The following is a 25600-nucleotide window of genomic DNA, read 5'->3' on the forward strand; positions in this document are numbered from 1 at the left end:
AGCCGTTTTTTCCAATTCTGTGAAGAAAGTCATTGGTAGCTTGATGGGGATGGCATTGAATCTGTAAATCACCTTGGGCAGTATGGCCATTTTCACGATATTGATTCTTCCTATCCATGAGCATGGTATGTTCTTCCATTTGTTTGTGTCCTCTTTGATTTCACTGAGCAGTGGTTTGTAGTTCTCCTTGAAGAGGTCCTTGACATCCCTTGTAAGCTGGATTCCTAGGTATTTTATTCTCTTTGAAGCAATTGTGAATGGAAGTTCATCCTGATTTGGCTCTCTGCTTGTCTGTTACTGGTGTATAAGAATGCTTGTGATTTTTGCACATTATTTTGTATCCTGAGACTTTGCTGAAGTTGCTTATCAGCTTAAGGAGATTTTGGGCTGAGACGATGGGGTTTTCTAAATATACAATCATGTCATCTGCAAACAGGGACAATTTGACTTCTTCTTTTCCTAACTGGATACCCTTGATTTCTTTCTCTTGCCTGATTGCCCTAGCCAGAACTTCCAACACTATGTTGAATAGGAGTGGTGAGAGAGGGCATCCCTGTCTTGTGCCAGTTTTCAAAGGGAATTTTTCCAGTTTTTGCCCATTCAGTATGATATTAGCTGTGGGTTTGTCATAAATAGCTCTTATTATTTTGAGGTACGTTCCATTAATACCAATTTATTGAGCGTTTTTAGCATAAAGGGCTGTTGAATTTTGTCAAAAGCCTTTTCTGCATCTATTGAGATAATTATGTGGTTCTTGTCTTTGGTTCTGTTTATATGCTGGATTACGTTTATTGATTTGCGAATGTTGAACCAGCCTTGCATCCCAGGGATGAAGCCCACTTGATCATGGTGGATAAGCTTTTTGATGTGCTGCTGAATCCGGTTTGCCAGTATTTTATTGAGGATTTTTGCATCGATGTTCATCAGGGATATTGGTCTAAAATTCTCTTTTTTTTGTGTCTCTGCCAGGCTTTGGTATCAGGATGATGTTGGCCTCATAAAAAGAGTTAGGGAGGATTCCCTCTTTTTCTATTGATTGAAATAGTTTCAGAAGGAATGGTACCAGCTCCTCCTTGTACCTCTGGTAGAATTCAGCTGTGAATCCATCTGGTCCTGGACTTTTTTTCGTGGGTAGGCTATTAATTGTTGCCTCAATTTCAGAGCCTGCTATTGGTCTATTCAGGGATTCAACTTCTTCCTGGTTTAGTCTTGGGAGAGTGTAAGTGTCCAGGAAATTATCCATTTCTTCTAGATTTTCTAGTTGATTTGCGTAGAGGCATTTATAGTATTCTCTGATGGTTGTTTGTATTTCTGTGGGGTCGGTGGTGATATCCCCTTTATCATTTTTTATTGCGTCTATTTGATTCTTCTCTCTTCTTCTTTATTAGTCTAGCTAGCGGTCTGTCAATTTTGTTTATCTTTTCAAAAAACAACTCCTGGATTCATTGATTTTTGGAGGGTTTTTTGTGTCTCTATCTCCTTCAGTTCTGCTCTGATCTTAGTTATTTCTTGCCTTCTGCTAGCTTTTGAATGTGTTTGCTCTTGCCTCTCTAGTTCTTTTAATTGTGATGTTAGAGTGTCAATTTTAGATCTCTCCTGCTTTCTCTTGTGGGCATTTAGTGCTATAAATTCCCTCTACACACTGCTTTAAATGTGTCCCAGAGATTCTGGTATGTTGTATCTTTGTTCTCATTGGTTTCAAAGAACATCTTTATTTCTGCTTTCATTTCATTATGTACCCAGTAGTCATTCAGGAGCAGGTTGTTCAGTTTCCATGTAGTTGAGCGGTTTGATTGAGTTTCTTAGTCCTGAGTTCTAGTTTGATTGCACTGTGGTCTGAGAGACAGTTTGTTATAATTTCAGTTCTTGTACATTTGCTGAGGAGTGCTTTACTTCCAATTATGTGGTCAATTTTGGAATAAGTGCGATGTGGTGCTGAGAAGAATGTATATTCTGTTGATTTGGGGTGGAGAGTTCTATAGATGTCTATTAGGTCCGCTTGGTGCAGAGATGAGTTCAATTCCTGGATATCCTTGTTAACTTTCTGTCTCGTTGATCTGTCTAATGTTGACAGTGGAGTGTTGAAGTCTCCCATTATTATTGTATGGGAGTCTAAGTCTCTTTGTAGGTCTCTAAGGACTTGCTTTATGAATCTGGGTGCTCCTGTATTGGGTGCATATATATTTAGGAGAGTTAGCTCTTCCTGTTGAATTGATCCCTTTACCATTATGTAATGGCCTTCTTTGTCTCTTTTGATCTTTGATGGTTTAAAGTCTGTTTTATCAGAGACTAGGATTGCAACCCCTGCTTTTTTTTGTTCTCCATTTGCTTGGTAGATCTTTCTCCATCCCTTTATTTTGAGCCTATGTATGTCTCTGCATGTGAGATGGGTCTCCTGAATACAGCAGACTGATGGGTCTTGACTCTTGATCCAGTTTGCCAGTCTGTGTCTTTTAATTGGAGCATTTAGTCCATTTACATTTAAGGTTAATATTGTTATGTGTGAACTTGATCCTGTCATTATGATATTAACTGGTTATTTTGCTCGTTAGTTGATGCAGTTTCTTCCTAGCCTCGATGGTCTTTACATTTTGGCATGTTTTTGCAATGGCTGGTACCGGTTGTTCCTTTCCATGTTTAGGGCTTCCTTCAGGGTCTCTTGTAAGGCAGGCCTGGTGGTGACAAAATCTCTAAGCATTTGCTTATCTGTAAAGGATTTTATTTCTCCTTCACTGATGAAGCTTAGTTTGGCTGGATATGAAATTCTGGGTTGAAAATTCTTTTCTTTAAGAACGTTGAATATTGGCCCCCACTCTCTTCTGGCTTGTAGAGTTTCTGCCGAGAGGTCTGCTGTTATTCTGATGGGCTTCCCTTTGTGGGTAACCCGACCTTTCTCTCTGGCTGCCCTTAAGATTTTTTCCTTCATTTCAACTTTGGTGAATCTGGCAATTATGTGTCTTGGAGTTGCTCTTCTGGAGGAGTATCTTTGTGGCGTTCTCTGTATTTCCTGAATTTGAATGTTGGCCTGCCCTACTAGGTTGGGGAAGTTCTCCTGGATGATATCCTGAAGAGTGTTTTCCAACTTGGTTCCATTTTCCCCCTCACTTTCAGGCACCCCAATCAGACGTAGATTGGTCTTTTTACATAATCCCATACTTCTTGCAGGCTTTGTTCATTTCTTTTTCTTCTTTTTTCTTTTTTTTTCTGGTTCTCTTCTCGCTTCATTTCATTCATTTGATCCTCAATCGCTGATACTCTTTCCTCCAGTTGATCGAGTCGGTTACCGAAGCTTGTGCATTGTCACGTATTTCTCGTGTCATGGTTTTCATCTCTGTCATTTCGTTTATGATCTTCTCTGCATTAATTAGTCTAGCTGTCAATTCTTCCACTTTTTTTCAAGATTTTTAGTTTCTTTGCGCTGGGTACGTAATTCCTCCTTTAGCTCTGAGAGGTTTGATGGACTGAAGCCTTCTTCTCTCATCTCGTCAAAGTCATTCTCTGACCAGCTTTGATCCGTTGCTGGCGATGGGCTGCGCTCCTTTGCAGGGGGAGATGCGCTCTTATTTTTTGAATTTCCAGCTTTTCTGCCCTGCTTCTTCCCCATCTTTGTGGTTTTATCTGTCTCTGGACTTTGATGATGGTGACGTACTGATGGGGTTTTGGTATAGGTGTCCTTCCTGTTTGATAGTTTTCCGTCTGACAGTCAGAAGGACTGTCTGTTGGTCTGTTGGAGATTGCTTGAGGTCCACTCCAGACCCTGTTTGCCTGGGTATCAGCAGCAGAGGTTGCTGAAGATAGAATATTGCTGAACAGCGAGTGTACCTGTCTGATTCTTTCTTTGGAAGTTTCCTCTCAGGGGTGACGCCACCCTGTGAGGTGTGGGGTATCAGACTGCCCCTAGTGGGGGATGTCTCCCAGCTAGGCTACTCAGGGGTCAGGGACCCACCTGAGCAGGCAGTCTGTCCGTTCTCAGATCTCACCCTCCGCGTTTGGAGATCCACGGCTCTCCCCAAAGCTGTCAGACAGAGTCGTTCGGGTCTGCGGCGGCCCCGCTCTTTCCCCTAATGGACTGCAGCTGTGCGCTGTCCGCAGCGGTAGAGTCTACAGAGACAGGCAGGCTTCCTTGAGCTGCTGTGAGCTCCACCCAGTTCGAGCTTCCCAGCGGCTTTGTTTACCTACTTAAGCCTCAGCAATGGCGGGCGCCCCTCCCCCAGCCTCGCTGCTGCCTTGCGGATAGATCGCCGCAGACGGCTGTGTTAGCAGTGAGGGAGGCTCCGTGGGCGTGGGACCCTCCCGGCCAGGTGTGGGATATATTCTCCTGGTGTGCCTGTTTCCTTAAAGCGCAGTATTGGGGTGGGAGTTACCCGATTTTCCAGGTGGTGTGTGTCTCAGTTCCCCTGGCTAGGAAAAGGGATTTCCTTCCCCCTTGCGCTTCCAGGTGAGGCGATGCCTCGCCCTGCTTCAGCTCACGCTGGTCAGGCTGCAGCAGCTGACCCGCACCGATTGTCCGGCACTCCCTAGAGAGATGACCCCAGTACCTCAGTTGAAAATGCAGAAATCACCGGTCTTCTGTGTCGCTCGTGCTGGGAGTTGGAGACTGGAGCTGTTCCTATTCGGCCATCTTGCTCCGCCCCCCAGACATTTCTAATATGTCATGTTGTTTAGATTCTATTGCTGGAGAGTTAACGTAACATTTGGGGGTTTGTAACTCTGTTTTTTCACACTTCCAGAATTGCTTCTCTGTTTCCTTTTTTTTGGCTAACCTGTCTCTTCTTATTATTTTTGAATCCATTCCGATTTTGATGAATATTTCATTCCCTTTAGAATGTGAATATAATGTACATTGTGTGGGTCTTTGGATTTTGGTTCTTGTTCACTCAGTGGCAATGACTCTGTAAGAGTTCCTTGTCTATAGATAGGCATTATTTAGTGGCTTTCTGAAATGGTGGTTTTAGTACCGGTATACTGGACCTGTGAGTAGACTCACTGCCTCCTGCAGATTCTAGATAGTGGAGGCCTCAGGAACTGTTTCTCATTTGGAATGCATTTGTTTCTGAGATTTGTGTTGGGTTGTTAAGTTCACCTTTCATGTTAGTAGGTGGCCTTACAGATTTGAGCCGACTGCGGGAGAAGCAGATGAGTACACACTTGACATCTGTGCACAGGGAGAAACTCTCTGTTGTCTCAGGCGATGGGCTGGTCTATCAAATGCACAGTGACCTGAGTTCCCTGCTCAGCCCCTGAGAGGGGCACCAAGCTGGACACACATGAGCCACAGAGCCTGGCAAGCAAAAGCATCAGCCTTGATGGAAATGGCCAGGTGAGGGGCATCTACTCCGTGTGATTTCTTTTGTTATTAAGAGCTTTAGTGTGGGGGCTTTTTCATATTCCCGTTGTAGTAGTAATACACTGGGCATGTGAGCAGACCCATGGTCTTTTGCGGGGCTGGAATCACAGAAGTATTGAGAAGCTGATCTCATTTTCAACTGCTGAACCCTGGAGGTAGCGGCTTTGTGTTAGGTCATGCAGTTTGAGCATCCGGCCAGTAAGTGGCGCTTGCAGGTAAGAGCCGGCTATGGGGGCAGCAGAAGGGTTTATGCTTTACCAGTCATTAAAGTGGGAAATTTGTCATGTTCCAGATCTTAGAGAAAAGACTTGTAGTTATTTCTCATTCAGTCTGATACTGCCTGACAGTCTCTTGAATATAACTTTTATTTTGTCGAGATGTGTTCTTTCTATACCCATTTTTTATGTTTTTTTCATGAAAGAATGTTGAGCTTCATCAAATGCGTTTTCAGTATCAATTGAAAAAATATTATAAGTGGATTAAAGATCTAAACGTAAAACCTAAAACTATAAAAACTCTGGATAGGCCGGGCGCGGTGGCTCAAGCCTGTAATCCCAGCACTTTGGGAGGCCGAGACGGGCGGATCACGAGGTCAGGAGATCGAGACCATCCTGGCTAACACAGTGAAACCCCGTCTCTACTAAAAAATACAAAAACTAGCCGGGCGAGGTGGCGGGCGCCTGTAGTCCCAGCTACTCGGGAGGCTGAGGCAGGAGAATGGCGTAAACCTGGGGGGCGGAGCTTGCAGTGAGCTGAGATCCGGCCACTGCACTCCAGCCTGGGCGACAGAGCGAGACTCCGCCTCAAAAAGAAAAAAAAAAAAACTCTGGATAATAACATAGGAAATACAATTTAGGACATAAGAACTGACAAATGCTTTATAATGAAAATGCTAGAAGCAGTTGCAACAAAATCGAAAATTGACAAATGGAACCTAAGTAAATTAAAGAGCTTCTGTATAGCAAAAATCCCATCAACAGAGTAAACAGGCAACCTATAGAATGGGAAATAAAATATTTACAACCTATACATCTGACAAAGGTCCAATATCAATATATACATGGAACTTTAACAAACATTCAAGAAATAACAAGTGACCAAGGGACACTTCAAAAAAGACCTACATGTGGCCAACAAGCATAGGAAAAAATGCTGAATACCACTATCATTAGAGAAATACTTACCAAAACCGCAGTGAGGTACCATCTCACATCAGTTAGAATCGTTAATCTTAAAAAAAATTAACAGAATTTTATGATTGAAGAAAAATGGAGAAATTTATACACTTCTGGTGGGAATGTACATTAGTTCTACCATTATGGAAAGCAGTGTGGCGATGTCTCAAATAATCTAAAAGAGAAGTTTCATTTCATCCAACAATCCCACAGCTGGACAGATACCTAAAGGAATATAAACATGTAGGTTCATTGCAGCACTATTCACAATAGCATAGACATGGAATTACCTAAATCCCCATCACTGGCAGAAAGGATAGAGAAAAGTGTGCTACATACAACCGTGGAATACTGTGCAGCTAAGAAAGAATGAAATTATGTCCTTTGTAGGAACATGATGGAACTGGCAGTCATTACTCTTAGCAAACTAATTCGGGAACAGAAGACCAGATACTATATGTTCTCACTTATTGGTTGGAGATAAACAAAAAGAAATATTTTTCCAGGGCCTGAGTCTTCCTTATTCAACAAGTCATTCTAAATTAAGTGTTCAACAAGTTGCTGATATTGATTTAAATATTCTATTTCATCTGGACCACTTATATCACTCAAAAAGCAATGAGAACTATGTTTATCAGTGGGATTATAGGATAATAAATATCTGAATAGTGAGAATATGAAGGATACGGATGGTTTTTTAACTCAATGGGCACATAACTGGGGGAGACACTATATTCCTATGAATAAGTTATTCAGACTTCAGAGATAAGTAATGTTTCCTACGTTGTATTTGTGACTTGGAAGTGGTGGATTGAAGAGTGTGGTAGGTGCACAGACCAAGTGGATCAGAAATCAACATGTAAAGATGATGATCTATGGACATGATCTAAAACCATGTCAAATCATTCTATTCTATGGAGTTTGACATAAAACACAAACTTATTCAAAATACAAATTACTTGGTAATTATTTTGGGAGATATGAATTCATCAAGAAATTCAAATTCCTGTTTCTATTTCAACCCCTGATTCCTACTGTCAATGGGAGGGAAATCTCACAGCCAATCACACAGCAGACAGCAAATCTGTCAACCAAGATTCTTTCCATTGAAGGGCCTGGGAGGTCTGGACCCTCAGGAAAGTGCTGGGGAGTCTGTCTTGGGAACACCCAGCAGATCTCAGAAGTCTCCACGGGCCCTGCTGGACGCTTATGTGGGATAACTAGTGGCCACCTTTTCAGTGTTACCAGTGAGCTCTGACTGTTCCTAATGGGACCAGAATGGAGTTAAGGTGCCTTCTCACTGTCAGAGACAGCGATGGTCCCGGAAACAACCCAGGTAGTCTCTATGCCAGCAAAATGTGGGTTCACAGCGAGGAGCATATCCTGGGTTCTTCAGTGGGAAGACTGCTGTCCACAGAAAGCTTAGAAATGGGGCAGGGAATGCATTTCCTTGAGCAGGATTTAGGGCTTGGTCTCTCAGCATCCCACTCTTATCCAGCTGATGTGACATCTGTTGTTTCTTTCTCATCCTAGATCAGGCTTTGAGCTGTGAAATACCCTGCCTCATGAATATGCAAATAACCTGAGGTTTCCTGAGATAAATATAGATATATCGGTGCCCTGAGAGCATCACATAACAACCACATCCCTCCTCTAAAGAAGCCCCTGGGAGCACAGCTCATCACCATGGACTGGACCTGGAGGCTCCTCTTTGTGGTGGCAGCAGCTACAGGTAAGGGGCTTCCTAGTCCCAAAGCTGAGGAAGGGATCCTGGTTTAGTTAAAGAGGGTTTTATTCACTCCTGTGTCCTCTCCACAGGTGCCCACTCCCAGGTCCAGCTGGTGCAGTCTGGGGCTGAGGTGAAGAAGCCTGGGGCCTCAGTGAAGGTCTCCTGCAAGGCTTCTGGATTCACCTTCAGCAGCTATGCTATCAGCTGGGTGCGACAGGCCCCTGGACAAGGGCTTGAGTGGATGGGAGTGATCCTCCCTGATTATGACATAACAAACTACGCACAGAAGTTCCAGGGCAGAGTCACGATTACCGCGGACACGTCCACGAGCACAGCCTACATGGAGCTGAGCAGCCTGAGATCTGAGGACACGGCCGTGTATTACTGTGCGAGAGGCACAGTGTGAAAACCACATCCTGAGAGTGTCAGAAACCCTCAGGGAGAAGGCAGCTGTGCAGGGCTGAGGAGATGACAGGGGTTATTAGGTTTAAGGCTGTTTACAAAATGGGTTATACATTCGAGAAAAAAAAAAAACAATAGAAACACGTACATATTCTAATTTTAAGATAAATATTCCACTCAAGAGTTACCATATAAGCCAAATTCACAGAGTGGGAAAGGCCACACTCAATAAAGTTGATACCAACATTCCGTGAAGGTGCTACTGTGAACAAGTTTTCCAGTGGGATGAATACATGATTTGGAGCAAGGTTATTTGATCCCATGGTGAGACTAAGAATGATTCTTAAAAAGTGGCAAAATGTTTCTCCCACTACTTACCATAAAGTTTATTTCAGATCACTTTCAGGATTACAAAGAAATTGCACAGAGAATTCCCATGACTCCCTGCTCTGCACAGGCACAGCCTCCTCCACCACGACCATCCTGCCCCACAGGCACAAACCAGTTACAACGGATCAATCTCCAAGGACTCTTGGTTCCTTCTTTTTCTGCTGATGCCCTAATATAACAATCCTAAAGTATTTCAGAGCACCACAGGTTTTTTCAGTGCTTTCTAGAACTGATATTAGTCAGAGGGAAAGTGGGTGAGGCTATTACTATTTGAACTCTTTCTTCCAAAATCCACAAAATATATATTAATTTAGAGCTTATCTGACTTCTGGTTTACAATGCTCCTTCCCAAAGAGTAAGATTTTTAAGCTTTTAGAGGCAGGTTCGTGTCTCTAAAGACCAGAAAGTTCTGGCGAATCCCATAATGAACATCCTTCCATGAGAATAGGAGACCCTGGCAATGAGAGACTTCGTGTACAATGCCCTAGAGTTGGATTAGGTACACTGTAAGCTGCTGGGTGGTGGGTCTGAATAAGGCGGTTTGCACAGCAAATACAAACAGATTCATGGGATCAGGTAGGAGCAAAAGCTTCCCTTTACAAAGGGAGTGTGCCCCTGAAGGAGCCCTCACAGAGGTGGTCACTGCTCACCCTTGATGAGTGCACATTAGCCAGAGGCATGATCACGATTGGTCTTGCAGGGAAAGAGCATCACTGAAGTCATAGGTTACGAAAATGTGTGTCATCCTCCAGCTGAGCAAGTCCATCTGCTTGTTTGTGGGTGCCAACACCATGGAGGGTGCACTGTGGGAGACGACAAGATGCACGTAAACCTCCTCTCACTAATTATCCACTACCACACACTCAGACCAAACCTGTGCTCCTGAGAGGGATAGATGCCAGCCAAAATAAACAGAGCTTGAGGAGTTTATTACCTGGTGAATACACTGCCCAAAATCCCACGTTTCAGGAAGATTAGCTCACAGATGTTTACCAAGTAACTGAAGGGCAGTCGCGGGTGAGGTGACAGGACAGCCTCAGGGTTGCACATGAGGAGGGCTCCCTCCCCACGCAGGCTTTTCCTCCACGAGCTGCACCAGGAACTCAGGAAGGATCAGGTAGAATTCTGAGGGGCCGGGCGCGGTGGCTCAAGCCTGTAATCCCAGCACTTTGGGAGGCCGAGACGGGCGGATCACGAGGTCAGGAGATCGAGACCATCCTGGCTAACACGGTGAAACCCCGTTTCTACTAAAAAATACAAAAAAACTAGCCGGGTAAGGTGGCGGGCGCCTGTAGTCCCAGCTACTCGGGAGGCTGAGGCAGGAGAATGGCGTAAACCCGGGAGGTGGAGCTTGCAGTGAGCTGAGATCCGGCCACCGCACTCCAGCCTGGGCGACAGAGCGAGACTCGGTCTCAAAAAAAAAAAAAAAAAAAAAAAAAAAAAAGAATTCTGAGAACACCCTGCTGCAGTGCTGCCTAGAGAGGAAGAATAAATATGAAAAAATACAACTCTGAGTAACATATGCGCAATTTGTTCATGAAAACTCTTTCTCTGAAAGCTTGTGAAGGTCTTGAAATGCCCTCGATTAGCTGAGGGCAAACATTGAAACCCTCCTTCCACAGGCAGTTCAAGCAGGATGGATGTGTCCTTCTATGGATGATCTTCCCCAGCCCCTTCCTCTTCCCAGCTCATCCCTGGCTCTCTGTGTAAACAGTTCTCATCAGTGGAATGTGGTTGATGAAGTGAGGTCTTCGATTTTCTCATCTTCTGTGTAGTCAGGTAATTTTCCTCATCTGAGGTTTAAAAACTCACCTGCCTGCAGCACCTGAGAGCTTAAAATCTCTTGTGGACAAAACAGTAACAAAGGCACCCACCAGGGTTGAGCATCCCGTGTTGCTGACAGCGACCACCAGGGGTCAACGTCCTCCTCACAATCCTGTGTCAGAGCATCGCCTGAGTGATTTCATGAGCAACTTCCCAGGAGAACAAGCTGAAAACTACTTGTCCCATTCTCCATGCAGATATAACCCATCCCTTTCCCTGAAGAAACAGAGCTGAATAGTAAATACACTGAATGTCTGCTGGTTTTGCAAGTTTGTGACTTTATCACTTTCTAATTTCTGAGTTATGTGGATCACTCTACATATTTCCCTCACGGGTGTGACCAACCTTCTGGGTGTCAAATATAATTGACTTTCTTCATGTAAAAGTGAACACAAGCTCCTCTCGTTTTCTGTGCTCACTGACAACACTCAACTCACACAAGGTGTGTCTTTACAAGTTTTGTTTTCTGGTGTCTCTACTTGGCTTATTCACTACACCCATTTTATGTTACTTGCACAGGTAATTTACTGTTAGTTGTAAAATTTACTGTTGTTGACTTTAATTAAATAAGCAAGCAATTGCTTAGAATAGAAAACAGTGTTAAGTAAAAGTACATGCAGTAATATTTAATGTAAGTAAGTAGGCAGCTGAAAGCCAGGGAAATCTACTCTGCTGTGTGAAAGGGTATGGAGACCTCATAGTGTGATGATCTTCTGCAGTTTAATCCATACTGCTACATAAGTGACAGCGTCCACTCTCTTTATATCAGAGCTTTCCCTGACATGTGCAAGGAAGACTGAGCCCAGATACCTCCAACCAGACTGACCAGCACCTCCGACCAAGTGCCTGAACCGACAGCGATAGACATCACATTTGTCTAACAAAATAATTACACCCTGTAAGGATACACACCAGTCATATGGAGACAATTCGAAAAAATTAAAGCCCAAACCTGATAGGTAGTAATTTATACTTAGAAGAATTAACTTTATCTCCACATTTTTTTAAATTATAGAGAAATTACTAGTGCCACTGTCCAAGTTACTGGATATCTTATTCCTAGAATGAGACACTGCATAATGTGTTCTGACATGAGGGAATGTAGCTATAGTTAAGGGATAGGAGATGTGATCACTGGAACACGAGTCTGAGATCCAGCAGTTCTTGCTCCTTCACATTTGCCCAGAAACAAAGACCCCAGAAGAACAATGGAAGCACTGACTTAAGTCTCCACAGTCTGATGTGAGATAAACAGCAGGTATTTTTTGCCTCTGCTGTATAGTAGGAAATGTAATCTCTAAAGAAGGCCCGTTTTGGGGATAATACCATTCTCCAGGATGCTTAAATTCCCCCAAAACAGAGAGCACTACAGTGCCCAGTGGCCAGGAGCTACAACAGCTGGGTCTGGAAACCAGTGGACAGAAATGTCAGTTTCTCTTACCACGTGTATGATGGAAATTTGAAGAGTGTTTCTTTCCTTCTCCATAATCATAGGCTGCAATGGACTGTAGGTCCTGGTACATAAAAAAAAAAAAAAAAAAAAGTGCCTGCATTGGATACAGAATTAGTCTCATAAAATAATTGTGCTACTGTGGTCCTCACACTGTTGGACCAGCTGACCAAGAAAGTGTTGTAAGAGCTGCAGTGTTTACTGATTCCTATCATATTTGGGGCTACATTCGCATCTACCAAGGGAAAGAGAGAGAAGAGAGAGAAGAAAATCTGGCCTAGGGCAAGCACGGTGGCTCACGCCTGTGATCCCAGCACTTTGGGAGGCTGAGGCAGGCAGATCACGAGATCAGGAGATCGAGACCATCCTGGCTAATACGGTGAAACCCCGTCTCTACTAAAAAATACAAAAAACTAGCCGGGAGAGGTGGCGGACGCCTGTAGTCCCAGCTACTCGGGAGGCTGAGGCAGGAGAATGGCGTGACCTCGGGAGGTGGAGTTTGCAGTGAGCTGAGATCCGGCCACTGCACTCCAGCCTGGGTGACAGAGCGAGACTCTATCTCAAAAAAAGAAAAACAGAAAATCTTGCCTAGATAGAGTCTACGGATTTGTTTTCATTTCTTCAAAATGAGGTAAAAAAAATCGTATCAACTAAAATGCGGATGATGATGAATTGATAAAGGACAACAGTCACACTGTTTCAGGTGTGTTTTAACCCAAAGTCACACAACATGAGAGAACCTGAACTCTGGAGTCCTGGGCATCTCTGAGGAGAATCTAGAAGGTGGGCGGGAGCAAACAGTGATTCATGTCTCGGGAAATTTCAGGGGTACCTGCTCTAGGGGAAAGAAAAGCCTGAGCCTCTCCACAGTGTGCTCTGTTAAAAATTTTGTCTGACTTATTGTATTCTTCGACATACATATTTTTGTCCAGTCCTCTTTAAAATTTTTTATCTCTATTAAAATTCTCACATTGTTCTTGCATGCTGCCACTAGCTTATTAAACATGTTCCTAATATTTATTTAAATATTCTGCCAGGTAATCCATATGCTTTTTAAATCATTGTTGCCAGTTTCTGGAACATTATCTTGTCCCTCTGTTTGTACCATGCTCCCCGTTTCTTCATTTTCCTCGACTGTCTTTGTTGCTTTATGTTCATCATAACAAGCAGCTCTTTGCTCATCATAACAAACAGCCACACTCTTCAAAGACTAGGCCCATAGAGACCACCCTCACCAATCACTTCAATCAGTGATTGTGGATCTCTCAAAACTTCATAATCACTTCAAAATACTCAAACTTCTGTCTCTGTTCTCAGCGGCCCCCAGGTTTAGAGAATGTTGGGTTGTGCCAGGACTCCCAAGTAGGAGAGGTAGAAACTATTTACTCAAGCAGCCTCATGAATAGGTGCACCATTAGTCACAGTTTTATTACTGAGGTATGATTCATCAAAATAATGTCAGTTCAAGCTCCTCTTGAGCAGTCGTCTAACATTGAAATGTTACAGTTTCTTATCTGGATCTCTCTGGAGTTTGTCTTTTGAATACTTAGCTAAAATTACAAACTAGTACAAAGCTGTCTATTTGGCAAAATTATCTGTTGCAGAATTTTCATCCTCTGTGTATCTCTTTTTGCACTTAATCTTTTATTAGTCATGTATCCAGAATATAGAAATCTGTCTTAAAATTCCTTCATTTTTTTAAGTTTATGGGTTTTCCGGAAGATGTGAGAACCTTCTTTATTTATGAAATCCCTGATTCCACATTTCTGAATAGTTTTCTCTTTAATTTATCTCCTCCTCTCACATGATATTATGTTAAGCAAGGAGAAATCAGAACACACCATCCACACTTTGCTTAGAAATCCCCAAAGCTAAATTTTTAATTATCACTTACTAATTATAATTTTACCAATTGTAATGTAATTAACATAAATCTATAACAAGGTTCACATGCTTTCCAGTATCCAATACCATGTTTGTCACAGAAACAAAGCACGTGTGTTATCTGAAACGTGGTCACCTGAGACCTGAGATGAGGGATCATGCAGATATTATTCTGGTTTCTAAGGCTGGGGACAGCCATAGTGATTACAATTCTGAACAGCACAGGCTCCTACTTGAAAGGTTTTAGGTCAATTTACTGCTGCAATTTTATGTTAACACCTTGTTTGAATGAAGCTCAGAGGAAGAGGCCACATCCCAGGTCACACAGTGAGGAGGAATGGAGCTGTGCTCTGCTCCCCTCACTACCTACAAATCCCAGGCACAAGCCCAGGTTCCACTGACGCACGGCATCTAGAGCACAGTTCTCAGGGGATGATGTTAGGGCACCTGCTTCCCGGGGCAGGGTGCTTCCTTCTCTCAATTGTCCACTTGCTCCTTCTGCAGACTCTGGAGTTAACACTTGTATTGCCATGATTTATACATGTTCTGTCCCCTAATATGGTTAAAAAAAATTATTTATTGATTTTTCAATTTAATTTCCTCTGAAGTGCACTGGGTGAGCAGAAATAAATAAATCACATTCCTTATCCTCCCACACAGCCAAAGATTCCTGAAGACAGAGCTGATGTGATGTACTCATAGGTGGATCTCTGCCTCTCAGAGGTGGCCTTGGTCTTCAAGTTTCAGCAATGCTGGGAAGCGAAGGACACCTCCATCTCCTCCTCCCTGCTCTGCAGCTCACCTGAGAACAGCTTTCTTATTGGAATGTCTTATGTTTAGGGAACAAGAGTCCCTGTTTCAGGTTTGGGGGCCTGAGTGCACCTACTGGATCCAGCCCAAGAATGGAGATACTTTCCAGAACACAACATCACCTGAGACATGACCAGTCACACTGCTTCACTTTCACAATTTCAGCTTCCTCAGAAGAAAATTAAAATTGCTGATACTTTTTCGTAAGCATTGTGCCATGTCCTTTCTCTGTTTTCCTGCCTGTTCATTTATGTCAGACCAGGTGTCTGTTATACGTAACAAGATCAAAATTCTGCCTCCAGTAACACATTAATGGAGACCTGGGATTGGACTTTTGGTTTATGGTCCGACACGTAGATTATAATATTCATCACCTTCATTTTTATGCATAATCTGAATGCCAATACTTTTTGGAATCTACGAAGTAACTGAAATTGAAAAATAAATACCCAGTCAAGGACCTGGATAGACAGGCAAGTCCAGAATGGCAGCTGACAGTTGCTTAACTGGAAGAGAAGCTGCAGAAGCCACAAGCTGTTGAGGACACTTACGTGGTCAGCACTATAGATGTCTGACCGACAGATGTGGACTTGGTCAACATGACGGTTCCAGAGGATCTTATGCTTCTACGTTTTATGGGCTCTCCCTCCAGAAACCTCCAGATTCTAAAATATACTATCCAAATACATTTCCTATTGGTCAGATTGGAGAAAATTCATTACTGAGAAATATAACAGGAGCCTTTTTCTAAAGCTTCTACAGGGAAGGACTTTCCCAGAACTTATCCTACATGAAGGAAAACAAATCTCCCATTCCAGATTTCTCCCCCATTCTCCCATTATTATACAAATGAGGAAAGTTAGCCAATAGGGGTAAGATGTAAGTAAATAGTCCAGGGACACTGAAACCACAAAAGGGAGTAATGGCCAAAAACAGCTTTTCCCCTGGAGATTCCTGGTGAACGTCGCAGCCCAGAAGAGGAAGCCGATCGTGTCTCTAGGTTTCCATTGTCAAAACAGGCAGTGCTGACCTGCACTGCACAATCCATTCTAACCAGGATGATGGCTCTGGATTAAAGATGAGAGTGTGGCAATGCACAGACTCTGAGGAGAACATACAGAAACTTAAAAAAAAAAAAAACAATGGCAGACTCAGACAAGGACGGTAGAGCAATATGAAGTCTCTGACTTCAACATTTTTGAAAACAGATTTGGAAACTTCCTCGTTCATCTCAGCTTCTTTTATCATGAAGCCTTTGCAGGGTTCTTAGCTGAGACAAAGAAAATAACAATCTGCATGCACTTCCAAAGTCTCTACTTGTATCCTGTTTGCTTTAGATCTCTAGGAGGAAAAGTCAGATACCTGGCCTAGTGTAGGAGGCACTTTCCACAGGTGAGGCACTAGGAAGAAGGGAAAATGTGTGTTATTGGAATATTGGATATGAAGTGTGCTCTCACCTGAAAGCATCCGCATCTGCTGGAAATCTCAGATGCAACATTCAGCTGCAGGGAACAAGGCACACCCAAATCTCCTGTAAGGTTTTGGAATCGTTTTCCACTGATTCGGTGCATCTGGCGCTTAGAGACGGGGCTCCCTCCTGGGTCATAGAATCCTTGCTTTGAGTCTCCCTGTAGAGTTCATTAGGTTTAGTAAGGGTAATCAAGAGATGTTTGAAGAGATGGTGTCAGCAGCATATGGTGTCACTGAAGGAGTATTCTAAGCCAGAACAAAGCCATTTCATGTTAGGCTAGGGAAGCTGAGGGAAAAGGCTTTGTGAGCCCCATGGGAACTTCCTCGCAAGACAAGGGCTGGGCTGGAGGGGACACTCAGGAGCCACGCAGCCCAGGTTCCAGCCCCGGAGCAGGTGCACAGGAGGCTGGGGACAAGGTTTCCTCTCAGCGCCTGTGTCTTCCTTTGTCAACAACAAAACAACAATAACAACAACGACAACAAAAAACCCCAAGTGTTCAAGAAGTTGCTGATGTGCCTTTAAATATCCTGTTACATCAGAACCATTCATGTAATTTAAGGCAACCAGAACTATTTTTTAAAGTGAGTTTCAAGGACTGTAAATAATAGTGAGGATATAAAGGACAGGAATGGTTTTACTAACTGAAAGGATACAGAATTGTGGGAGTCTCTATATGCCTATGAATAAACAATTCAGATTTTAGTGTTAAGTAATGTTGCCTACATTGTGTGAGTGACAGGGCGGTGATGGATCTGAGAGTGTGGCAGGTGCACAGACCTAGTGAGTCAGAAATCAATACGGAAAGATGAGGATCTGTGGATATGAACTGAAAGCATGTAAACAGTTCATGAAATTCTATTAAATGGAGTAGGAAATAAAACCCAAACTTAGCCAAAACACAAATTCCTTTACGATTATTTTGGGAGCAGTGAGTTCATCAGGAACCCCAAATTTCTCTTACATCTTCTGATTCCTATTGTCCGTGAGATGGGACCTGCTGGACACTCATGTGGGACATCAGCTGTCACTTTCTCAGAGTCACCAGTGAGCTGTGCTGATGCCTGATGGGACTAGGATGGGGTCAAGGCACCTTCTCAGTGTCATGGAGAGTGATGGTTCCAGAAATCATCCAGGCGGTCTCTACGCTAATCAAATATGGGTTCACAGTGAGGAGCATGTCCTCTGGGCGCTTGGTCTTCAGTGAAAGGATGTCTGGACACCAAACATTTGTAAACGGAGGAGGGCCTGCATTTCCTCAAGGAAGACTAGGGCTTGGACCATCAGCATCCCACTCTTGTAAGGGTGATGTGTCATTTACCTTCCGTTCCTTATCCTGAATCAGGGTTTTGAGCTATGAAATGCTCTGACTCATGAATATGCAAATAACCTGAGATCCACTGAGGTAAATATGGATATGTCTCAGCCCTGAGGGTATCACCCAGAAACCACATCCCTCAGCTAGAGAAGCCCCAGGCAGCACAGCTCCTCACCATGGACTGGATTTGGAGGATCCTCTTCCTGGTGGCAGCAGTGACAGGTAAGAGGCTGCCAAGTCCCATTGATGAGGACGGGGTTGAGTGCAGTCAGGGGGGCTCTCATCCACCCCTGTGTTGTCTCCACAGGTGCCCACTCCCAGGTCCAGCTGGTGCAGTCTGGGGCTGAGGTGAAGCAGCCTGGGTCCTCAGTGAAGGTCTCCTGCAAGGCTTCTGGATACACCTTTACTAGCTCTGCTATGCAGTGGGTGCGACAGGCCCCTGGACAAGGCCTTGAGTGGATAGGATGGATCGTCATTGGCAATGGTAACACAAAATACGCACAGAAGTTCCAGGGCCGAGTCACCATGACCAGGGACATGTCCACGAGCACAGCCTACATGGAGGTGAGCAGCCTGAGATCTGAGGACACGGCCGTGTATTACTGTGCGGCAGACACAGTGTGAAAACCACATCCTGAGAGTGTCAGAAACCCCAGGAAGGAGGCAGCTGTGCTGGCATGGAGGAGATGACAAAGATTACTAGAGTGAAGATTTTCTTAGAAAATGACATTAAGGCATTAACGAAAAGGAACACCATAAATGTATATTTGAGAAATTTTAATTATTTGAGAGATTTTTCATACATTTATTCTGTTAGCTATTTCAGGGATTTGAATATGAATCCAATTAATTAAGCTGATATAGACTTCCTCTGAAGGTATCTTTTAAACGTCAATTTCTAAATCAGTGTTGTAAATATTTTGGAACACCAACACAAGAACACACTTTAAGTCTACTTTTATCTCTATTTTTTAAAAATGCCAAAAAGAATCTTGTTTTGTGCATGTTCCATTTTGAATTCCCACAATCAATGCATGATAGTTCTTGGTTTTCCTCATTCAAATTGCCATTTATCATTAAGAGTATTGTTTCTTTTAACCCTTCTACTAGGTGAGTAACGTTACCTAATTTTTATTTAAATGTACAGGTCCCTAAATAAATTCATATTTAACAATTTTTGTATAATTATTGGTGAGCTGCCTCTCATGATATTTGATTCATTTTTAACTGCATTTTTATGAGTTGTATGTATACTTGCATATTGATTACAAAAGTCATTTAACAAATTAAGATAATTCATTTAACAAATATGCGACTTGGAGTTTTTTCCTCCATGTCTCCTGTTGTCGTTTACTCCCTTATGCCTGTGTATTGCAGAAAAGTGTGTGTGTGTGCACACGTGTGTGTGTATGTGTGTACAAATTTACATGAAAAACATGTAAATTTTTTTTCATTCAAAGATCATGTCTTCGGCGTTATATCTGATATCTCATTATAAAATACACTAATAGTGATTATTTTTTCCATGTCTCTAATCTCAGGACACAATCAACTCATGAGTGTTTAACCTTCACCTACCTGAGTGAAGGACCCTCCACCTGAGATATTTGCAATACTTCTGTAAAGAGACGTGTTCTTTTTCCGATTATTTCTTTATTTAGTCATCCATTGATGTCCGTATTGGTTTATGGATGTCTGTTTCATACTCTGAAGAAGATCCTTGCTACATTCTTCGTTTTGTCGTTCAAATCATCACAGCTTTATTAGTGCTGGGAGCTCATGTAGTTTGATTCCTGAATCCTTACAGCAAACCTCATCTTTCTGTTTTTGGACATTTCCCTGTTTCCAGGTATTACAATAAATTCTAAGCTTGTTTTCTATGTTCACTTTTTTATACATAGAATCGGTCACTTTTCTAAAGACTGCTTGTTTCTGATGTTAAAGAATAGTATTAAAATTTAAAAAAGTCATACTGGGTGTGTGTGTTGTTAACATGGTATAAGTACTTCTAGGACCTCTCAGCCAACTGGCCTAGTCAATGTCCATGTTTATATGAACCCATGTATATGGACACATCGAAACTATTTATGTATCTAATCTTCTGGAACTTGATTACATTAAAAATGAGAACACACTGGTGTCTCCACCCAACTGTGCTACCACATGGACCTTTCCAGCCTTCCTTCCTTGACTGTCCATAACCACCCACTGCAAAGTGAGGAATCCTATCCTATGTCATTTTATTACTTAGCTGCACAATTTCAGGACACATGCATAACAGAAGCAGAAATGTAAAGCTCATTGGAAACATGTTTATCTACTAGAACAGACTGCTTATGTGCAGTTTCTTTACACTACAAACATATAGAATTTCCTCATTTTCAAAGTTGCTTAAGTCAGCAACTTCATTTTCCACTTTCTTCAGTGAAGTCATTTCAATGACAATGTATAATGGCATGTGTTTGAAATTCTTTCAAAGTCAAAACTATAGTCAGGTAAACATATAGAGCATATTCAAGCAATTCAGAGAGTAGGTATGAAATAAGTAAAAATGGCACTGGTTAAGAAAAGTAAAATTATTTTTAGTGATATACAGTGGTTAAGACACGGCAGAATTAATTTGTCTAAGCTCATACTGTTGTGACAGAAAATATAAACCTAAATATATACAATTTTTGTAAAAAAATATTTAGCAGTTCATTATTCCAGGATTAAATGCAGACTGTATAAAATTGTCTAATAACTTATTTGTGAGGGTGGGGATATCATGAGACACATGCAACAAAGAATTAAGTAATTTTCCTCATTTGCATGTAAGACATTTCCATTCACTAAAGACCTTTAATTAAAAAATCAATTTTCTATATGATCCAGGTTTTTTCCATAGGATTCCTTTCTTTCCTTGGTTGAGAAAGATTTTCCACAAGCTTCAACCCATGTCGGGCATGCACTGTCCCTGAATGGGCATTTACCCTCAGATGGGTCAGCATGTGGACTCTTCTGTCAGACAAACACATCTTTCCTCATGTGGATTCTTCCCTCAGACAAACACACATGGCCCCACATGGATTCTTTCTTCAGACCACCACATATGTCCTCACATTTACTCTTTCCTCAGGAAACAGACATTTCCTCATGTGAACTCTTGTCTCAGACAAACAAACATGTCTCCATGTGAACTCTTCAGTCAGATAAGTACACACATTTCCACATTCACTGTTTCCTTACACAAGCACATATATCCAATATTGAAGTGTTTTGTGAGAAAGGTATCCCTTTCCTCTGGAAGTGTATTTTTATGTTCTTACTGGACATATTTTTTGATAATGTTTGCTACTATGAAGATACCTGAACACTGTCCACACTAGAGAATAAGAAAGAGTAATGGGCAGATTAACCCTGTGCATCCAGACACAGGAATCTTTGACCCTGCCCTCCCTGAAATGGAGACACAGAGGTTGGATGAGCAATACTCCATGGTGCGCCCATGATCACAAAAAGAAAGACGTGGAAATGTGTCCCCTCCCCACCTCATGAAAGGCAGCTCATCCCCTGTTCCTTCAGGCCCTGGCAAGGAGCCACCCCATGTCTGTGCCCTTTCGCAGTGTTCACACCATGGGGTCTGCACTGATCTGGGCTCCCCTTCTCATCACTCTCAGTATTAGGGTCCCTTATGAATCAGATCCAGCTGTGATTGCTCCAGATGAGGCTCTTCTTCCATTTCCTCTGTGTTTGAGGAAGTTCTGTGTGAAGTTTATTGGTGGAGTCAGAGGGGGAAAATTGTACAGCCCAGCAGTTCACCGAGACTCTCCTGAAAAGCCTCTGATTTCACCTTTACCAGCTGCAGCATGAGTTTGGTCCAGCAGGCTTCATGACAGAGACTGGTGTGGGTGGAAACAGTGAGTGATCAAGTTGGAGTTCTCAGATTACTCTCCATGAGTACAAATAAATTAACAATCCTAAGTGACACCCTTTCAAGTACAGTCTACCTTACACTGACCAACCTGAAAGCCAAGGACAAGACCTTGTATTATTGTGAGGGACAAAGGAGAGGGAACATCTGTGTGAGCCCAGACACAAAAATCCTGCAGGAAGACAGGAGGGAATTGCATTGTAGATGCTCTTCATAACCACAAAGGGGCAGTCAGGACCACCAGGAGGCTCTCAGGACACCTGGGGATGCTCAGAACCACCACAGGTGCTCAGGACACCAGGGGGCGCTCAGGACTAAGAGGGGGTGCTCAGGACACCAGGGGGCGCTCAGAACCACCAGGGGCTGCTCAGTACATGAGGGTTCTCTTAGGCGGCAGCTCCACATCAGGAGCCTGAGAGGTTGTAGTTTCCTTTTAAACCCTGGTGATTCCTGACCTGGTCAAGCAAAAGTCTTTCCCAGCATCTCTCACCATTTCTTCTTTGTAAATCCATGATTTCTTTTACCTACAAAACATTACCTTAGAACAGGGATTTAATTCAACTTTTAATGTGCAGATTTTCCAAGTAATACTGGCAATGATCTCTCAAGACAATTTTAAAATAGGTTATTTGTATGTTTTATTTATGTAACATGATACTATCTTTAAAATAGTACAATTTTAAAAATCCCACCTGTAACTCCAGCACTTTGGGAGGCTGAGGCAGGCAGATCACTTGAGCTCAGGAGTTTTACAACAGCCTGGCAACACAGTGAGATCAAGCAAACATCAACAAAAAATAGCTAGGTGTGGTGCTACCTCTGGAATCAGCTACTTGAAAGGCTGAGGCGGAAGGATCCCTTAAGCCTGGGAGGTTGATGCTGCAGTGAACTGCGATTGTGCCACTGCACTCCAGCCTGGTTGACAGAGTGAGACCCTTTCTTAAAAGTGCGTCTCCTCAATACGAACTGTTTCAATGAATAGAGCTTTGTGTTGTTGTGCTATAACAATCAAACAATTGTATGTATTTCCTAACTTTAACTCAGCATATGCATGGTGATTTGTTTCTTTTATTTTCATCTGCTGTTTTTGGAAATGAGACACCATTTTAAACGCTCCTGTTCTCCCCTTTGCTTTGCTTCAGGTGTCCTGTTTGTCAGACTATTTCTCTATCTTCCCTTTTTGTTTGAAAGTCTTTTTTCTTCCTCAGTCTCCACGAAGGATACAGAAAGTCCCTTTACTTTCTGTCCTCCAAGTCTGGTGAATCAGTTCCCTTCTCTTCATAATCACTGAAGCCAGCAAAGTTTAGGAGGATAATAGTTCTCCTTAGAATATGCTCATCTACCTGCAGACTCTCTGCCCTCCTCACCCTTTTCTAGGGTCCTGCAGACATCACTTTCATCCCATCCCTCCCTTCCGTAAGTACCACAGAGGGGGCTCTGCATCTCCTGCTGCCCTCTGTGTGCTCAGCCCTGGGCTCACTTGTGCTGTGATGATGAAGTCTAAATCCCCATGTGTTTGGACCACCCTCTAGGAAGATGCCATTGTGAGTGAGACCTGAAAAGCATGGGCTATGTTCAGTTTCATTTTGCTGGATCTTCTCTATTTTAAAGGAATACTGGCACATAAAGACTAGAGCTTGTATTGAATATCCATGTCAAAAAAGTTTTCTTTCAAAACTTTTCAAAAAAAACAATTTTTCCTGCCTACTTTGAAAACTACAGTGTAAATTCAACAAATAATGTAATACAATTTTAAAGGCGATATACATCATATTAGTTATTCAATTTATTAAAAGCAGAACGATATTTAAAATAAATTCCATTGCACATTTAAGTGACATATTTGATAAGAATGGCATTTACATACATTTTTACCAAAACATGTATTTAAATATATTTCTCTTTTTAATGTTGGTATAGGCAGACATACATGTAGAAAAGCATTATTTTACACTACAACCTCAAACTGCAAACACAATTTAAATTCAACTAAATAATTAGAATAATACCCTCAAGTACACAGCCAAGTACACATAGATGTGTTGTTTTGGTTTTTAGATATACATTCACTTTTGCAAGGGCACATGTATGTGTCTTTGCTGGGATGTTGTGTACGTATGTGTGTTTGTATGACCATGGAGTTTTAAATACATCATTAAATTACATAGTTGTATTAATCTTTGCCAGGCACAAAGGGTCAGGCCTGTAATTCAAGCACTTTGGGAGGCTTAGGCAGGCAGATGACTTAAGATTAGGAGTTCAAGACCAGCCTTGCCAACATGGCAAAAACCCATCTCTGCTAAAAATAACAAAAATTAGTCAGGTGTTGAGGCACGTGCCTTTAGTCCCAGTGCGACAGGGAAACGTGGGGCCAGAAATCCCACACAGAGTCCCTACTGGGGCACCACCTAGTGGAGGTGTAAAAAGAAAGCCGCCGTCCTCCAGAACCCAGAACGGTAGATCCACTGATAGCCCACACTGTGTGCCTGGAAAAGCCACAGACACTCAGTGCCAGCTCATGAATGTAGCCGGGAGGGAGACTGTGCCCTGCAAAGTCACAGGGACAGAACTGCCCAAGACCATGGGAACCCAACTGTTGCATCAGGTAACCTGGATTTGAGACACGGAGTCAAAGAAGATTATTTTGGAACGTTAAGATTTGATTGCCCAGCTGGATTTCAAACTTGCATGAGGCCTGCAGTTTGGGCTAATTTCTTCCATTTGGAATGGCTGTATTTACACAATGCCTGAACTCCCATTGTATCTAGGAAGGAACTGGATTTTTTTTCTAATTTTACAGGCTCATAGATGGAAGGGACTTGCCTCATCCCGGAAGAGACCATGGGCTGTGGACTTTTGAGTTATGGCTCCAATGACTTAAGACTTCAGGGTGCTGTTGGAAAGTCATGAATGGTTTTGAAATGTAAGAACATTAGATATGAGAGCGACCAGGGGTAGAATCATATGGTTTGTCTGTGTCTCTTCTCAAATCTCATCTTGAATTGTATCTCCCACAATTCCCACGTGTCGTGGGAGAAACCCAGTGGGAGGTGATCAAACCACGGAGGGAGTTCTTCCTTGTGCTGTTCTTTTGATAGTGGATGACTCTCATGAGATCGGATGGTTTTGAAAAACAGGAGTTTCCCTGCCCTTTCTTTGTCTGCTACCATCTCCATGTAAGATATAACTTGCTCCTCCTTGCCTTCCACCATGATGTTGAGGCCTCCCAAGCCATGTGTAACTGTAAGTCCATTAATCTTTTTCCTCTATAAATTACCCAGTCTCGTGTATGTCTTTATTAGCAGTGTGAAAACAGAATAATACAGCAAATATCAATCTCTTAGAATATTTTGTTGTTCTGCATATAACATGGCAGAGTCTCATATGAGAGGTAAAACAAATCCATGGGCCTTCAGATATTAAGTCATAGGATACTTATGCCTGTGTCCCTGAGGGGGTGAACCAGATGTTGTATGTACCAGGGGCAGTACCTTTGGCAGAGGGTGTTCAGGGTTTTCTGAAAGTTTTGATAATTTTAATTTAAAAATTGAATTTACTATTTATTTCTTCATCAAAGTTTCCAGAAGATTGTTGGCAGTAAGAGCAGCCTAGTATTGGAGGAATACTCATGAGTTAGAGAGTTATTTTGTAATTATTCTCCTGAGATTTGCATGAGTCAATTGATATGGAAGTTCATATGCCCCTAGGTGAATTATCAGAATCGAGAAGTTTTCATCAACCTTAATGGCTGTAGTTTTTGGCAAGGCAGTGCTTCAATTCAGCCAGAAAGAAAGACAACAATAAAACTTTCAAATACAGGGGAGTCCGACCTCAGTCTTTCTCTCTTATAAACAAAAAGCTGTGCCACATCGAGATTTTTCTTCAAGCTC

At 42.5% G+C, this 25600-nt stretch overlaps 4 gene segments (V, D, J or C); all 4 read left to right on the top strand.

Moving 5' to 3' along the window:
- Window positions 1-25600, top strand: part of LOC117069611 — a 314331-nt gene that overhangs the window by 117319 nt on the left and 171412 nt on the right.
- The window catches only part of LOC117069733, a 95420-nt gene that overhangs the window by 17344 nt on the left and 52476 nt on the right, over window positions 1-25600 (top strand).
- LOC117069753 lies at window positions 8098-8682 on the top strand. The segment is given in 2 exon segments: window positions 8098-8254; window positions 8341-8682. Coding segments are annotated over 2 exon segments (363 nt in total).
- Window positions 17841-18527, top strand: LOC117069758. The segment is given in 2 exon segments: window positions 17841-18019; window positions 18105-18527. Coding segments are annotated over 2 exon segments (363 nt in total).

The sequence above is a fragment of the Trachypithecus francoisi genome, unplaced genomic scaffold, assembly GCF_009764315.1.
Source record: "Trachypithecus francoisi isolate TF-2019V2 unplaced genomic scaffold, Tfra_2.0 Lachesis_group3, whole genome shotgun sequence".
Lineage (NCBI taxonomy): Eukaryota > Metazoa > Chordata > Mammalia > Primates > Cercopithecidae > Trachypithecus > Trachypithecus francoisi.